At 40.5% G+C, this 18,447-nt stretch overlaps 1 protein-coding gene and 1 pseudogene across 7 annotated transcripts in view; both read right to left on the bottom strand.

Annotated features, from left to right (window-relative positions):
- The window catches only part of Rnf216 (ring finger protein 216), a 150,939-nt gene that overhangs the window by 98,237 nt on the left and 34,255 nt on the right, over nucleotides 1-18,447 (bottom strand). For all 7 annotated transcript variants that reach the window (XR_005089848.1, XM_037198430.1, XM_028862593.2 and 4 more), the window contains 6 exons: nucleotides 18,033-18,147; nucleotides 15,176-15,315; nucleotides 9,493-9,543; nucleotides 7,992-8,129; nucleotides 4,885-5,033; nucleotides 4,332-4,410 (listed from right to left, as the gene is read on the bottom strand). Coding sequence is in view for 6 of the 7 variants with exons in the window: in XM_037198430.1 (XP_037054325.1) it covers nucleotides 4,332-4,410; nucleotides 4,885-5,033; nucleotides 7,992-8,129; nucleotides 9,493-9,543; nucleotides 15,176-15,315; nucleotides 18,033-18,147 (672 nt within the window). In the remaining variant the exon portion in view is untranslated. The remainder of the gene's footprint in view (nucleotides 1-4,331; nucleotides 4,411-4,884; nucleotides 5,034-7,991; nucleotides 8,130-9,492; nucleotides 9,544-15,175; nucleotides 15,316-18,032; nucleotides 18,148-18,447) is intronic.
- On the bottom strand, nucleotides 8,558-9,476 carry LOC114687961 (annotated as a pseudogene).

The raw sequence follows: 18,447 nt of genomic DNA, 5'->3' as shown, positions 1-18,447 counted from the left end.
ACTCCATTGTGGTTAGGACAGATACCATTCTATCCTGGAGAAAGCATCATGTGTGCTTGCAAAGGGTTCTTTTGCTGAATGTTCTGCTGTATTTATCTGTTAGGTCCATTTGGTCTACAATGTCGCTGAAGTTTGCTGCTTTTTCAGTCTTCTGTTGGGCTGCTCTATCCATCATAGATCTTCTGTTTCAATCCATTACTTCCTTCAGTTCTATTAATGTCTGCTTTACATGTCTGGCTGGATACATTAACAATGGGTGCACATAGTCAGTCAGTCATCTCTTGATATCTATAGGTGACTGGATCCATGCTTCCTGTGTGGTCTGAATGACAATATTGCTCCAATGGCTCAGGCATTTGAACACTTGGTTCCCACAGTGATGCTGCTTGGGGGAGGTTAGGAGGTGCAGCCTTGCTGGAGGAAGTACATTACTGGTGGCTTTGAGATCATATAGGCTTACCCTATACTACTAGTCTGATCTTTCTGCTTCATGCTTGCTGTTAAAGATGTGATCTGTCAGTTTCCTGCTTCTGCCACCATACCTCCTTGCCATTATGGAATTTTGTCACTCTAGAACCATAAGCCCAAATAAACTCTTCCTTCTATAAGGTACCTTGGTCATGGTGTTTTATCATAGCAATGGAAAAGTAATTAATAACCCCCTTGAATACCCAAATCTGCTGACACTCTAGTCCTTTATATGAAATTGCAACAGTATTTGCATAACCCACGCACATCCTCCCATACACTTGAAACAGCCTCTTCTACGTGACTATTATACAATACCATTTAGGAAAGAATGATAAAAGGTCTACACATGTTTAAAGCAGAAACCATTTTCCCCTCAGGTATTTTTTTCTGTGGTTGGCTGAATCCATGGCTACAGATTCCATGGATACGCAGGCTGATCATGTATTTATAACTGTTTTGTCTTCCTGGCGTGCTGACCATTTTTTTTTTTTTTAACACAGTATCATTTCCCCCCCCTTTTTTTTTTCACTTGACAGTTTTTAAGTCTCTTTTGTAGAAGTATGGTCAACCTGCTCTCTTGGTTATCATCTATTTAATACCTTTCCTTTTACCTTCAGCCAGTATGTATTCACAAACCCAGTACAGGCTCTTGTAGATAGCATAAATCCAGAGCCTGATTTAAAACCTTCCCAGTTACCCTGCATGTCTTCAGTTTAAGAGTTTATCCCATGCTGCATTTAAAGCATAACCAGTAAAGAGGAACTTTACTGCCACTTCCTTTTTTTTTTTTTTTACTCTGAGACAGGGTTTCTCTGTGTAGTTTGGGTGCCTGTCCTGGATCTCGCTCTGTAGACCAGGCGGGCCTCAAACTCAAAAGAGATACGCCTGGCTCTGCCTCCTGGCTCCTGCCACTGTTTCTTGTTGTATAGCTATTTTGGTCCCTTGTTTCCTGCATTCCTTTATGCTTGAACTTTTTTTTTTATACCAACATCCTTTTTTTTTTTTTGTTTTCTTTTGCATATTCTCTATAGCAGTCTTCTCTAGCATAATCTTTTAGGCTGATAATAACTTTAACTGTATACATTCTACTTTCTTACATCCACCCCCTGTCAACTGACTTCACAAATTACAATGTTTTGTTGTTATGAACCCATTAGTACTTTTGAAGTTTTTATGTTTTTTGTCTTTCAAACTCTATACTATTTACATATAACTACCATATTACAGAATTCTTTATGTTCATACAAATTCCCCCTAACATACAATGAAGTTTTTTATACCAATAAGCCCACTGTGAGCTGAAAATGTATTTGATACACCTAACCTCCAAAACACCAAAGCTTAGCAACACAGTACAATATAGAATGACTATTGTTTACTTGTGGATTTGTGGCTGACTAGTAATTGTAGCTTGATGTTGCTACTCAGCATCATATTAGAAGAGTATTATCATCATATATTACTACCCTGACAAAAGATCAAAATTCAAAGTACAGTCTTTTAGTCTCAACAGATGGCTCTGTGGGTTTAAGTGTTTACTTCTAAGTCTGATGACTTGAGTTTGATTCCTGGGTTCCATATAATATAAAGAGAGAATCCATTCCCACAAGCTGCTTCGACTTCCATGTGTGCATACAGAAACACAATAGACCCATGTGCACACGCAAATAAATGCAATTTTAATAATTAAAAGAAAAAAATATAGTTACTTAAAAATAGACTAGAATTTTATATGCATTTGTGTTGTTATTTAGTCTTTGTTCCCAAATACTGGGATTACAGGAACACATCTGGTTTCTCCTTTTTGTATATGTGTGTGCATTTTCATGTATGTGTAAAAGTATACATACGGATGTCAGGCCAACCTGGGGTGTTGTTCCTCAGGAGCCATTTACCTTGGTTTTAAAGAAAGGGTCTCTTGCTGGGACTTGTACTCACTGATGAGAGTCAATTTCTGCCTCCCAAGTGCTGACATTGTGGTGTGAGCCACCATACTTAGAATTGAATGCAGGACCTCATACTAATTGTAGCAAGTACTTTACTGGTTGTGCTATCTTCCCAAGCCTTGCTTTTTTCTTCATTTTTAAAACTTTTTAATTTTTATTTTTTTAAAGATAGTGTCTCACTAGGTAGCCTTAGGTAGTCTGGAACTTGCTATGTAGAACAGGCTAGCCTGAAATTCATATTAATCCTCCTGCCTCTGACTGGAATTAAGGGTGTGTGGTCCTTTTCGGTTTCTTTCAGCACTTTAAGCTACCAGACTTCCTTGTTTGCATGGTTTCTGCTGAAAATATCCACTGAATTTTATAGATGTTTTCACATAAGAAAAAAAAAGGGGGTGGGGTTCTTACAGTGTAGCCCTTGGCTGAACTGGAACTATGTAGATCGGGCTGGCCTTTAACTCACAGAGATCTATCTATTTGCCTCTGCCTCCTGAGTGCTGGGATCAAAGATAAGGACCACCATATTTTGTTTGTTCTTTCTTTCTCCCTTTTTTAAATGTATATGAATATTTTGCCTGCATTTATGTCTGTGCTCTGTGTGTATGTCTGGTGCTTAACGAGTTTAGAAGGGCATTGGATTACCTAGTATTGGGAGTTACAAATAGTTGTGAGCTGCCATGTAGGTGCTGGGAACTGAACACCTTCCCAGGAAATGTTCTTAACTGCTGAGTCCTCTCTCTAGGCTCATTTTTTAAAAATTGTATTTACTTTGTGTATGTATGTGGGCTCATGTGCACAGAGATCAGAGGACAACTTGCTGTATGCTTCTTATCAGCCAAGAAGGTCTTCCCGATGCTTTGCCTCTCCCTCACTCAGGATGCAATGCCTGCTCTGACCCACCTCATGACACCAGCCAACGTCCAGGGTGATGTTACTTCTTGGCTAGAACATTCCTTCACCCTTCACTTACTTTAGTTATGTTTTTATTTCTCTGTCTTAGCTCAGGCATCACCTGCTCAAGCGCTCCAGTGCCTGACATACCAGACACCTACAGAAACACCTGTGTTTTCCTATTCCAAGAGGCCAGCACTGTACAGCAACTGCCTGAAGTAGGGACAACTTACAAAATGGCTACATCAACTTCAAGAATGCATACAGGTTTCACACAGAAATATTAATATTAAAACAATGAAGTAAAGTTTTAGTTCATTAGTATCTTCTTCCTTTTCCAACCTTTACCTTAGAGTTTTTTCACTATTCCCAAATTAAGGCAATACTCAACTCTGATCATGTAGTTTTATAAAATGGCCAAAACCACATCTGTCTAGATGGAAGGCAATGTCTATTAGAACTCCTAAGTAATTTATAAATAGTTGGTAAACTTTAAGACATTCTTAGAGTAGAAGTCTTACTAAAGGACTTTCAGCAGTGAGGTGACTACACAGCTCTGGCCTCTCCTGAAATGACTGGTTATGAGAGAAGAATCAAGTGAAACTACCAGATATGACATAGATGCTAACATGGTGCTTAGTTCTTCAATCTAAAATCTGAAAGTGGCAGGAAGTATATGTGTGTATATACTACATTTGAGCACAGAACAGGGAAAAGAGCAAGCAAGCAATATGACACAGCAGAAGAAAATTAAAACCCTTCACATTTTGTATCAGAGTACCTGTCTTTATAAAATGACATAGAAATGAGATCTTGAGCTTTGGAAATGGAATCCCAAAAGTATTCTCATCTCTAACCATGCTAACTACCATACAAAGCACTGATCATCACCTGCTTCATGATAAGGAACAGGCAAACTGTTCTCATGCATCAGTATGCAGATAGAACATAAACTATACAGGTTCATCAAATAGTGCAAAGTACCAAAATTCAAGCAATATGTTAGAAAAAAACTGTCTCCCTTACCTTTCGGCAGCGAGGATTCGGGCAGCTGAACCTCTTCACATCACTGTCCAACAGGGCAGGGAAGCTACATGAGGGGCACCTGGAATAAATAAATAGGAAAGGTAGCATCACTCAAGATGGTTAAAGTAGGCTTTGTGAGACTGTGCTACTAAGATAGACCATTAAGCAAGGTAGACAGTGCGTTGTACTCCTTAGTTTTCATTATAACCTAGACTGAGCTTCTTCCTTTACTTGCACTTACCAGGGAATACAGGCACCTTCCCAGTGTCCAAATTTACTGTCAACCACATACCTCAAGCTTTCAAGGATTCTTTGTAACCATTACTTTTCTTCCCATCCAGGGCACAATGATTCAACTACAGGCTGATTAGGTAGTAAGTAAGGAACATAAAGAGTCCATTGATAGATGTTTTCATTATAAAGCTTAATTAATTTCATTTCTCAGCAAGAAGTGCCAGAAAACAGACAAGGCAGCTATGACACAGATCTTCTTGCCTGATCAAATGCTCAAGCAGACTCTACTTTGGGAAATCAGTTGACTTTCAGAACTCACCGGACAAGCTCATCAGCATAGGCTGCCACGACTTCTTCTTCAGCTTTCCGTTCATAATATTTGTACAAAATGGTCTGAGGGAGCACTTTCTCCAGTTCACTCGTAGGGAAGGAACATGTGCAGCTGCCTTCCATGCAGCTGAGTTCTGACTAGAATAAAGTAAGCAGGCAAGAAAAAGTTAACTAAGGATTCAGAATAACAAAAAGCTAAGGAAGTCAGACCCATCTTTCAAGGGAAGGGACAGTGGCAAGAGCAGATATGGGGATAGCAAAACCAGGAAGCATTAAGTAAGAGCATAAAGGCCTTTCTCATCCAGCAGGCCAAGCTACAATCTATAAAGATGGAACACCAATAGTTAAGGTAACATGGCTCAGTTGGCTAGAGGAGGCTGGTTACAGTGTCTGAAGTAGCTGCTTCCCTTGTAGGATCTGTAAAGCTGGAAAACCTCTTGGAATGGGAGGGGAGAGGTGATAACTAGGTAAGGAAGTGGGAAGGAAGTGGTTTGGGCTTCTATTCTGACTGTCTCTGAATGAAAATCAACAGAGACAGTAGAGTTCGAGTGTGGCCCTCATGAGTGTGGCCCAAAATCTGCACATGGAATCACAATGTCTCCAATTCCTTCTTTCCACTCAGTTCTAGGATGCTGGGATGGGGGCAATTTCATAGAATATGCCTTAAGCTGTCAATGGAGGATCACAATATTTAGGCACTCAAAGTCACCATTCAGCCTATACACCTGTAGCTCAGATAGCTTCCAAAGAGATCTTAAGAAAGGAAAAATGGCCGGGCGGTGGTGGCGCACTCCTTTAATCCCAGCACTCGGGAGGCAGAGCCAGGTGGATCTCTGTGAGTTCAAGGCCAGCCTGGGCTACCAAGTGAGTTCCAGGAAAGGCACAAAGCTACACAGAGAGGAAAAAAAAAAAAAAAAAAAAAAAAAGTGGAGAGATGGCTCAGAGGTTAAGAACACCGACTACTCTTCCAGCTTCCAGAGGTCCTGAGTTCAATTTCCAGCACCCACATGGTGGCTCATAGCCACCTGTAATGAGATCTGGCACCCTCTTCTGTGTACATAATAAATAAATAAATTTAAAAAAAAGAAAAATGCCAGACATCTGAGGAACCCTAACAGTAGAAAGGTGGACACCAAAGTGAACACATGGAAATGATCTCACTTAATGTTCCCAATAGTCTCCTAAGCATCTCCCTTTTCCAGGGGAAGAAGCTAAGGCATAACATTTTACTATGTTTTCTGCTTACATCTTTTCTGGTGCAGGAGCCCACATGGTAGCCCTCTTTGGTCTCTTCTAAACTGTGTCAGGGTGATACTATTGTGACCTATAAATCTTTTCATTTTCAGTCACGGTTTCCATGGCCCCTATTACTTCCTCAGTGACTAGAATAATAAGGTTAAAGTTTTTGACCTTTTGTCCTTGGCTCCAGAACAGCTTCAAAACAGCTTCTGAGTGATAAAGTCAAGAGACATCATTTGTTATAATGTTGGGTACTTTCAGCCTGAGAAAGCAATCTCTCTGACCCTTGCTTACCTTCTTTTAACTGCTCCTTTTCCCTCTCTGAGGCAGGCCACAGAAACTAGAATTTATTTTCAAGGCCAGTCCAAAAAACTACATACACAACAACTTTGTCTTTTTGTATTGGAGCTGGCCATAAAGCAACTCTCTGACCTTGTTATGTGATAGCATACTGTAAGATACTTAATTTCAGATGGTGGTCATACTCCACACCTACAGGAACACTACAGTAAGCCCAGGAAGAATCTGAACAGAGAGCCTTGTTGAGTTTCTCTAGTCTATCAAACTCTTGTCTAATGCCATTTCCACAAGTTGTCCATACTTCCATCTTATCTACATAATAAAATCTCCATACAAATTTAAAGGACAGGGTCTGGAGAACTTCTGGACATTAAAAACTGGAGGCTTATAGGAAGGGCAGCAAAACTCCAAACCCTTGCTGGGATGGTGGTGTATCCTAACTCTTTAGAAACAGAGCTCTATCTAGGGACCTTGCTCTATCTCCTGATCAGTCTGCTGATCTGGAGCTTTACAACAATCTTTGTAATAAATCTTAAGTGTAAGCATTTCTCTGAGTTCTGAGAACTTTAAAGAGTCAACTAAGCCTAATGATCGGGTCATGAAAATCCCAGTTTGTAGTTCAAGAGAAAGATGTTCCAGAGGCCTTCAACCTGTAGAATCTGACACTCTCCAGACAGGTGGTGTCAAACTGAATTGACTTAAAGTATGTGAAATGATGACAACTGCAGAATTGAATGCCTGGCTTGCTAGTAGGAAGAGATCCACATGTTCAGGGGCCATGGGAGTAGCCAGTGCTTTGAGCAATCAATGAGAGGGCTTGAGGCTGAAGCTTTTCCTCCTAACCCAGAGAGTGTTTCTCAGTATTTTTTTGGTTGTGAGCCCAGCCTTTAACGGCTGAGCCATCTCTCCAGCCCACTAGCAAGCATTACCAGAGTGCTGGGATTAAAGGTGTGCGCCACCACCGCCCAACTTACATAACTCTTAATACTGTTTTGTTGGTGTTCAGTGAAATAAACTTTGGACTGAGAAATATGATCTTATACTTACGACTTTTTTTTTTTTTTTTTTTTTTTTTTTTGGTTTTTCGAGACAGGGTTTCTCTGTGTAGCTTTGTGTCTTTCCTGGAACTCACTTGTTAGCCCAGGCTGGCCTCGAACTCACCGAGATCCGCCTGGCTCTGCCTCCCGAGTGCTGGGATTAAAGGCGTGCGCCACCACCGCCTGGCTTACTTACGACTTTTTAAACAAACTATAAAATCTTTAAAGTATGTGAAATTATATTAGTGCACTTTCTTTCATATGCTCAAACACAAAAATGAGCTCACCCTTTATCTAATACCCTTTAATCTAACTGTGACCAAGAAAGTGAGTGCAGGGGCCCTGTGGAGCTAGACATAGGGCATGAAGGAGTCAGGAAACCTATTTTACTCAGAACCAACATGACACAAATCAGGTCATGAACATTATCACCCATCATCAGAATTTTGCTTCCCACACAATAAGTGCACCTGTTTATAAGCATAGTCATTTTTCATATTTATGTGCATAACATACTTACCTTTCCAGACCCGAATACTGCCTCTTGGGCATATCTGATGAGACATTCTTTACAAAACAAGTGAGCATCGGCGCACTGTGTCAGCTCCTCAAATGGAAACTCCCCATAGCAGCAGCGACACTCAATCAGCTGTCCATCCTGCAAGCCAAAGAAGATACATGTAAACTCTCCTGCACCCCATTCAAGAACTGAGGCTTCATCTACAGCCCTATATACTTCCATGCACCAGACACACAATGAGGTCAAAACTGACTCTTGGGAGACACCAAATAACAACAAACTTTTTTTGCTATCTAAACCTGGATCAGAAGCTGGATATCCTAACAATGTATGTGTAATGACAATACTTAGGACACTGAGAAACTCAAGTTTTGAGGCCAACCAGGCTCTTTTTACAGACCAAGTCTTTTATTTCTTTTTGTACATTAGGCCATGAATTTATGAAAATGCAGAAGGCGGATCCTGGAGTTCGAGGCCAGCTGGTCTCCAAGCGAGTTCCAGAAAGCAAAGAAAAAAAACGAAAAAAAAAAAAAAAAAAAAAAAAAAAAAAAAAAAAAAAAAAGAAATGGCTCCAGCAGTTCAGGCTCCTTCCCATTAGTCCTCACAAAGTGTGTGTCTCTGGGTAGAGCAAGCTGGCACTTCAGCTGAACCCAAGTGCCCTTCTCTTTGGCTTCCTTTTTCTTTTGGTCGTTTTCCTTCACCCACTTCAGGAAGCTATCTTGGCTCTTAGAGTGCTTGATGTGCTCAATACGCACATTATTTCTCTTGGCAAGAATCTTGCCCTTGACTTGTTTGTTTACAATGATGCCCATGGCATGCTGGGTAAACTCTTCTGGTTTCGCCGTGGTAACACTTACAAGGCATTCCTTTTTGAACAGTGCCCATTCCCTTGATGTCTACAATATCACCCTTCTTATAGATTCGCATTAAGTGGCCAAAGGAACAACTCCATGTTTCCTCAAAAAACATATAGCGAGTGCCCCTCCTCTTTCCCTTTCTGTTTGTACTGAAAGATGGCTGCCATGGCCATGAGCTCAAGAAGCTTTCTAAAGCTGGATTTGTTCCTCTTGTCAAAGACACCATAAGCCAGCCCTTGCTTGTGGTTAAGAGACTGAGGAAAACAATTAAAGTTGCATGCAATGTCAGTGCTCACCGAGACAGATCCAGTCAGCAGCCTGCTTTCAGACATGCTCAAAAAAGTCACTAAGCAAGTTGTCAGATACGGCACAGAAACCCCTGGCCCATGGCTACACACAGGGAATCTGAGTGTAGGAGTGCAGAACAGTCCCTTCTAGTAACTGCCTAGTGAATTTCTGGTCATGCTCTTTAAGAATGAACGTTATCTATCTCCCCTTTCAGTTCTGTTTGGTCTTATATGAAGATATTTAACACTTGAGTGAACTGCAAACTGACAAGTTAATAGGTTACATAGTAAAAGTTTCCTTTCAAAAGCCCAACAAGTATACCCAGAATAAATGAACTTGGTGAGATTTCAAAATACCTTTTGATATTGTTCTTCATTCATCTGCAGGGCAAGCAAAAAGTCTTCATGCTGAAGAACAAAAGAATCAAACATTCAGATACAAGTGTAGAAAGACCATAAGCCATTAGCATGGATTTCAATTTATGTACATTATTAACAGTTAACATGGTTTAGTAGTTGAAAAAGCTACCAAAGGATAATCTGCAGAGTAAATAAGGGAACAAACACAAAACATTCTGGAACAGCAAAGAACAACATAAGCAAACACAAAGCTAAATGGACCAAAACCAAGTTTGATAACACAATTTGCTGGTGAAGATGGGAAGCCATCAGCACTCATATTGCTGCTGAAGATGTAAAATGGCTACCTATGAAGGAGGCATGTGGTATTAACTCAACAGTGAAAAAAATCTTTGTTTTTTGAGATAGAATCTCTCTATTTGGTCTTGGCATTGTTGACCTAAAACTCACTATGTAAACCAAGGCTGGACTCAAACGCATAAAGATCAGCCTGCCTCCCTCCCCCACCTTGAGTGTTGGGATTAAAGGCATGAACCACCATGCCTGGCCAAAACTTTTATTCTGAGACAGAGGCTCACTATATAGCCCTGGCTGGCCTAGAACTCGCTATGTAAATCGAACTCATGGAGATATGCATGCCCTTGCCTTTCAAGTGCTGGGATTACAGTTGTGTGCCACTTTGTTTAGCTATCAAAGTCATGTTCAGAAATCTGTCCCCAAGATGCCCTAAAGCATAAATCTGAACTGATGTATGTACAAACTTAGTTATAAACAGTAAAACCCTGAAAACAAGCCTGAACCTTAATCAGACAATGTTATAGCAGGTAGTTTTAAAAAGCAAAGAGGAAGACCTCTGTGGATGACTGTTACATGGTTGCTAGTATGCTCTAAGTGAAACAGCAGAAGCTGAAGAGTATTTCCCTGAGAAATGTTTTGATAATACTATACATGTGTCAGAGGACAACTTTGTGAAGCCAGTTCTCTCCATACATCCTCACATGGGAAGTCAAACACTTTGATCAGCAAGTGTCTTTACTCACTGGGCCATCTTGCTAGCCTTATTTCCTTTTTAAAAATAATTTATTTCAGAGGAGGGAGGGGAAACTATGGTTGGTATGTAAAATAAAAAAAATTTTAATTAAAAAATAGGGCAGAAAAAATTATTTCAGTCTATCTTTTGGATAAGAAAGAGAAACAAATAAAATACCCATACCTATTTGCAATCACTTAAAGTAAGTAAAGATACAGAGGAAGTGAGAGAAGAATTGGGCTCTCTGGACATTTCTTAACTATGTGGAGTGGCCTTAATAATTTCACCAATATAACTGTTCATGTTAATGGCACAACCAAAATTGTTTCTAGCAACTTTATGGTTTTGTGTTTTTCTTTTGCAGCAGTCTTGCTATGGTGCTCAGGCTGACTCTGAGCTTCTGAGGTAAAAATGATTCCCCTGACTCAGCCTCCCATCTGGGGCTGTAGGTGTGTATCACTGGGATCAAGTGATTCTAAAAATCTTCAAATGTGGTAGGAATCATGTTAAGTGATTAAGAGTCAAGATCCTTACATACACACATACATCCCATAAAACGAAGGCAGTAATAAAACCTGTACATTGAATTCTAATCAGAAATCTCAGCATGAAATTCCCTGCTGTGGGATGTTCTGTATGCCTGTGGGAGCCCGTTCTTGGGTTCCTCGTGGCTTTACCCAGCAGGTCCGTATAGAGGATGATTAGGACCATGGGCCTGAGTGCAGGTGTCTGAGATGGTCTGCACTTGGCTGTGCTGTGGAATGGTCTGTATGTCAAGTTGCTCTGATTGGTCAATAAATAAAACCTGATTGGCCGTGGCTAGGCAGGAAGTATAGGCGGGACTAACAGAGAGGAGAAATAAAAGAACAGGAAGGCAGGAGTCACTGCCAGGACAAGCAGCATGTAAAGACGCCGGTAAGCCACGAGCCTCGTGGCAGGGTATAGATTTATGGAAATGGATTAATTTAAGCTATAAGAACAGTTAGCAAGAAGCCTGCCACGGCCATACAGTTTGTAAGCAATATAAGTCTCTGTGTTTACTTGGTTGGGTCTGAGCGGCGGTGGGACTGGCAAAGGTGACAAAGATTTGTCCTGACTGTGGGCAAGGCAGGAAAACTCTAGCTACAATTCCCAATAAAGAAAGTAAAGCACTTTGGAGAAATTTTCAGGTCTAGGCCTGTGCTGGATAGTTTTATGTCAACTTGACACAGGCTAAAGTCATTTGAGAGGAGGTGACCTCAACTGAGAAAATGCTTCCTATGATCTGGCTGTAGGCAAGCCTGAGGGTATTTTTCTTAATTAGTGATTAGCTGAAGGGCCCAACCCATTGTGGGTGGTGCCATCCCTAGGCTGGTGGCCCTGGGTTCTATAAGAAAAGAGGTTGAGCAAGCAATGATGAGCAAGTCAGTTAAGTGGCACCCCTCCATGGCCTGTGTATTAGCTCCAGCCTGCAGGTTTTTTCCCTATTTGAGTTCCTGTCTTGACTTCCTTAGATGATATAGTAATATAAAACAAATAAACCCCTTCTTCTCCATAGTATTTCATCACAGCAATAGAAACTCTAACTAAAACAAGGCCAGGAGGCCGGGAGGTGGTGGCGCACGCCTTTAATCCCAGCATTCAGGAGGCAGAGCCAGGTGGATCTCTGTGAGTTCGAGGTCAGCCTGGACTACCAAGTGAGTTCCAGGAAAAGGCGCAAAGCTACACAGAGAAACCCTGTCTTGAAAAACCAAAAAACAAACAAACAACAAAAACAAAACAAAACAAAACAAAACACAAGGCCAGGGAGACCAGAGCAAGGATGTGGTCAGAGACTACCAGGTCAGGACAAAGGGGCTGCCATTGGCCAGATGATAACTTGGATATAAGGTTAAAAATGACTACAAGTAACAGAGAATCCATTAATTCTCTAAATCATTTTCGGATGAGCTCTGTGGTGATTTTTATGTGTATGGGTTGTTTTTCCTACAAGCACGTCTGTGTACTATGTGTGTGCCTGGTACCCACAGAGGGCCAGAGGAAGGCATCAGATCCCCTGGGAATGGAGTTACAGATAGTTGGAGCCACCATGTGGGTGCTGGGAATTAAATCTAAGTCCTTTGGGAGAGCAGCCAGGGCTCTTAATCTCTGAGCTATCTTTGCAACCCTCCATGGTGGTATTAATAAAGGTGACTCTGGTGGATGGATCAAGATGAAAACTTTCTTCAAATTCTAATGTTTGCTTGAGATGTAGAATTTTTTTTATCAATATATACAAACTATCACTTCATTTTGAGACAGTGTCCACCCAAATACTAATATTAATTAATCAATAATTTTCCAGTTGTTTTCTTTACAGTAAAAATGGTATTCTGTGAGTGGTAGAGAAATAATAAGGGGGGTGGGAGTGGGGGAGAAAGAATGCTGATTCAGCTATTTTCAACTCAGTTGACAAGGGCCTCTCCTCAGGATCAGTTCTTATGCCCAGATGCTGCAATCATTTCTTCTTTTTTTGGTTTTTCAAGATAGGGTTTCTTTGTATAACAGCCTGGCTTTCCTGAAACTCTTAGTAGACCAGGCTGGCCTTGAACTCACAGAGATACACCTGCTTCTGCCTCCTGAGTGCTGGAATTGAAGGTATGAGCCACCATGCCTGGTGCATTTTTCGTTTTTTTTTTTTTTTTTGTTGTTGTTTGTTGTTGTTGCATAGAATTACTTCAAAATTTAAAGAAAAAACAAAACAAACACTAACTTTGACTGCTTTACCAAAGATATGCCCATGTGAAAGTAGTTTTTCTTTTTACTTTTTCTTGGAGACAGGATCTTAGTATATAGCTCAGGATGGCCTTGTGCTTGTGATCCCCTGCCTTAGTCTCCCATGTGCTAGGGCTGCAGGTGTAAGCCCCACACCCGACGAATATCAGTATATTCAATTATTTTCTCAGTGGTCCGGGAACCAAACATAGGACCATCTCACACATGCTAAGTCAAATGCTCTCCCATTCAGCCACATCCTTGGCTCTCTCTCACTAAATTATCTAGGGTAGCCTTGAACTTTTATTAATTCTTGGCCTCAGTCTCCAGGGTAGCTGGGATTACATCACCACACATAGATAAGACTGGTATCTTCGGGCGTTGGTGGCGCACGCCTTTAATCCCAGCACTCGGGAGGCAGAGCCAGGCGGATCTCTGTGAGTTCGAGGCCAGCCTGGGCTACCAAGTGAGCTCCAGGAAAGGCGCAAAGCTACACAGAGAAACCCTGTCTCGAAAAACCAAAAAAAGACTGGTATCTTAAAACATATGAGTGCAGGGAGACTGCTAGGTCACCACTTTTTTTTTTTCTATTGCTACAAATTTAACACATTAAAAATAAATAAAAAGCAAATTCTATCTATCCTTGTAAGAAATATGACCTCAGTGGGACAAGGTGGTATACACCTTTAATCCCAGGGAGAGGAAAGTTTATCTCTGAGTTCAAAGCCAGCCTCATCTACAAAGAGAGTTCCAGTACAGGCAGAACTACATAGGGAGACCCTTTCTCAAAACAAAACAAAACAATAACAACAAAAAACCAATACAACAACAAACAAAAATCCCCAAAACAAAACAAAACAAAAAAATGTGACCTCATAGGCTTGGGTCTCTGTGAACTCAGAACCTGGTACCATCAGAGCCTAGATTTTTATTAAATAATTAATGTATGTGTATTCCAACTGAATTGAATGTTTAATAATATTTGGGAAAGTTATAGAGCTAAATGAGATTCATCTTTTTCTTTCTTCTTCACCATTTGTGTCTGAAGGGAGTGAAAGACACATCTTACATGTCATGGTACACATGTGCCCACAAACATACACATGTCCAGTAAATAAATGCAATACAAAATAGTAAAAAAAAAAACCCTAATCTGTAATATCAATTTGATTCATGAAACCATGAAGTTAGACAGCATCATTACAAAATATAATTTTGTTTTCTGTTTAAAACCTTTGCTGTGCTGAAAACAAACCTGAAAAGAAACTCACCACAAAAGAAAAGCTTGCTTCATGAAGTAATAAAACTTGTTTCATTCCATAAAAAAGCAAATAAAAAATAAATAAATTACTCGTCAAAAGATGTAGTGAGAAGAGAACAAACAAAACAAAACAAAAACTCAAAAACAAAAACTTTGTTGTGAGCTGGGTGTAGTGGTGCAGGTCTGTTACCTAAGCAGGTAGAATAATGAAGGTGGAATTCAATACCAGTCTGGATCACATATTTAGTACCAGGACAGACTGGTTTACAGCATGACCTTGTCTCAAAAACACCAAAACCTAAAAGCAAACTTTACCATGTAATCAATTTAAAAAAGGGAAAATTTGGGCTGGATGTTGTAGCTCAGTGGTAGAATGCTAACTGCTGGCTTAATCCCCAGTATAGGGGGATGGGGGAATAAACAAACCCTCCAATTCAAGATCCTCCTGTCTTAGCTTTTAGTGCTAGACTTAGAGGCTTGAACAATCATACTTTTTTGAAAAGTGAGCCCGTGTGATATTAGTGATGGAACCCAAGCTGGGCTATATCCCTAGCATCCAAAGGAACTCTTAAAAAAGCCAGCCATGTACCACATCCTAATGGGGAGCAAACTAGAACTTTAGAACCACATTCTAAGATCAGAACACAGCTTCTTACCTCTGCCATCTCTTTGATTTTCTGCTCATAGAATTCCTGCTCTTGCTGCACAGCTGGAAGGAGGGCCTGCTGGTCATAAGATCTACAATGTCGACGCTTGTTTTCCAGAAAGAACATCCTCTTTTCTATTTTTACGTTACCTAGAAGATGTAACAAAGTGAAATCACATGGACAACTGTTCACTAGGAATACAGGCCAACTATTCTGTCTTCTACAACTTAGCACCACCCCACCAGCCCTGTGGCAGGACACTATGGCTTCCTACAATTCATCTCACAGTTGAGACCTTGTGCCTTATGCTTAATCTGTGGTTAAGGCTTTTTGTCCTTCCTCACTTTTTTCTTTGTGAGCACCAACTGCAAAGTCTCACCTACTCTGACAGCACTGAACTAGGTGAGCATTCAGTTTATTTTTATTTATTTATATATATATTTTTCATGTTCATTGGTGTTTTCCCAGCATGAGAGGGTCAGAAGCCCTGGAATGAGAGTTATAGTTCTTTCTTTTTTTTTTTTTTTGGTTTTTCGAGACAGGGTTTCTCTGCGTAGCTTTGCGCCTTTCCTGGAGCTCACTTGGTAGCCCAGGCTGGCCTCGAACTCACAGAGATTCGCTTGGCTCTGCCTCCCGAGTGCTGGGATTAAAGGCGTGCGCCACCACCGCCCGGCTGAGAGTTATAGTTCTAAGCTGCCATGTGGGTGCTGGGAATTGAACCCAGGTTTTCTGGAGGAGCAGTCAGTGCTCTTAACCTCTGAGCCATCTCTCCAGCCCCAGAGGATACAGTTTATTACCCATATAAGAACTGTGTCTTTACAGTTCTGAGCTATTCTAGATATAGCTAGAATGCCCTGTGTTTTTTTAATGGTCAACCTGCCAGTCAGACCTGGGCTTACAGGAAAGTTAGGACACGCTTACATTAAGCTCTAGAATATAACTACAGGTTTCCCAAAATGGTCTTTCCAATATATAACCCCCAAACAACAGCAATGTATGGGTTCCATTTGCTTCATATCCTTGTCCATACCTGATATTAACAGATTTTTTTTTTTTCAGAAACTGTGGCAAGATCCAAATATACTTTATGTATGTTAAACTTTTTTATTTTTCAAGACAGGGTTTCTCTGTGTAGCTCTGGCTGTACTGAAACTCACCTGGTGGACCTGGCTAGTCTGGAACTCAGAGATTCACCTGTCTCTGCCTCCCAAGTGCTGGCATTAAAGGCGTGTGCCACCACCACCTGGCTATATGTTAAACTTTTAATAGTGAAATCTTCAACTACTTAGACTATCTAAAAGAGCAGCACCTAGACTCATCAAAATCACACACAGAATAAAAGCCAGAAAAAGTGGTCTGTTCCGGCATTGTTTTCGCCTGTTAATTTGCCTAGAAAATGATTACATACAGATAATCAATTATTACTGGCTTATTCTTGACAATCTTTTAATTTTAACAGTATTTATTGTCTGGTTCCTCATTTATTTACCCTCTTTTCCTCTTATTCTTCTTAAGCAGAGGTGGTGGTGCACATCTTTAATCCCAGCACTCAGGAGGCAGAGGCAGGCAGATCTCTGAATTTGAGGTTAGCCTGGTCTACACAGCTAGTTCTAGGACAGCCAGGGATACACAGAAAACCCTGTCTCAGAAAAACAAACAAACAAATGTAAACTTCTGATTTGAAATCCAGTCTTTTGCTTTAGGGATAGTGAAGCATAGTGCTAAGAATCAGCTGTGAAGTCAGATCACCAGGATTGGAATTACAGCTCATCTACACGTAGATGAAACGGTAAGATACTCAGCCCTTTTACACTTCGTTTTATTTTATTTTTATTTTTTTTTTTGTTGTTTGTTTGTTTTCCTTTCTTTTCAACCATACGACCTGCAGCTGTGGCAAGAAGTTTCATGAAGTGTATTTTGTCATGATATAAAGAAGAGCTTTGTGAAAGACAGAGCTGGCCAACAAGGGGGTAAAACATATTGCAAGGAACATGCTCTCCACTACTGAACACCAGAAACAACAGCCTTTTGACTACATCTTAGGGATGACAGAAACTGCATTAGTTTAGCTGAGTGAGAGACACCTACATCATAACCAGAGACAAGTGAGACTGTCACAAAGGCACTGCTCCACAGACTGCTGAGGGACCTGACCCCTGAGTCACAGCCTCAGAGAATGAGAGCTAGAATGAAGAATTCATGAATCCAAAACTTTTCTCATTTTTATTTAGATATACTTGGAATGAAACTTTGGAAACAAGCATGTAACAAAAGACAAATAGGAGAAGGCAACTAACTTTCCTATTTGTGATGTGGCTAAAGAGCAATGAATTCCTTTGTTGATATAATCAAGTCACATGGAATGTTACAAAATCCTGCAGTCTGTGTGTGAGGGGGGCTCAGACCTCAGGTGATTTCTTTGAGAGACTTACTGCAGTTATTCCAAAAGGAATAAAGAAATTTTATAAAAATCTGGCTACCAGTGATGCTATCAGGTACAAAACTGGCTCTCTATAGCAATTAATCATGAACTGATGAGTGAATAAGGTTGGTACAACTATACAGCCAATTCTGACATCTCAAGAACAGTGTTTATGATTAGCATCATTTCCAGTTAGTCCACACACAAAATTCTCCACTGCACAGGCTTTTCCTGCTATAACGTACCTAAGGAAAGAGGAAGTCAACAACTGCAGCTACTGTCTATAAATTTTGATGTACTGTCCAAATGGTCCTAATCAGTTACTCTTGCACTTATTGGGCCGCTGTAAACAGCAAATACACTGTGCCCCGCTTCAGCTGCCTCACCAAAAAGGTAGCAAATTACAACTTTACACGGTATTGCTGACACTCAGCTTCCCATTACCTTGTTCAAATTTGAAATCTATGAAAGAATACTGATTCATTTCTTTCCTCTTTTTCCGTTTTCCACTGGCTTCAGGTGATAGCTCCTGCCATTTTTTAATAGCATCAGAAAAGGCCTAAAAATTGAGAAAAGGAAAGGTTACCATCATAAATATAAAGAACAAATATAAAGGCAATCTTTGAATCTCATCTTCCCTCACAGTGGCAGCTCTGCCCAGTGTGACAACAACAAAATGCTTTCTAAGCAAAATGCTGCAGTCTGAAATCCTTAAGCCAGTGTCTATCATTTTCCTTCCAACTCCAGCTTCTTCCTCATTACTTAGATGTTTCCAATCAGCACTTAAAAAGATCTCATTCCCCTTTCTGCTCTTAGACTCACCCCTCTTCACCTCTTTGTGCCGTTTCACCCTCTTCCC

The sequence above is a fragment of the Peromyscus leucopus genome, chromosome 23, assembly GCF_004664715.2.
Source record: "Peromyscus leucopus breed LL Stock chromosome 23, UCI_PerLeu_2.1, whole genome shotgun sequence".
Lineage (NCBI taxonomy): Eukaryota > Metazoa > Chordata > Mammalia > Rodentia > Cricetidae > Peromyscus > Peromyscus leucopus.
The sequence above is the reverse complement of the archived record's forward strand: the minus strand, read 5'-3'. Positions and strand labels throughout refer to the sequence as shown.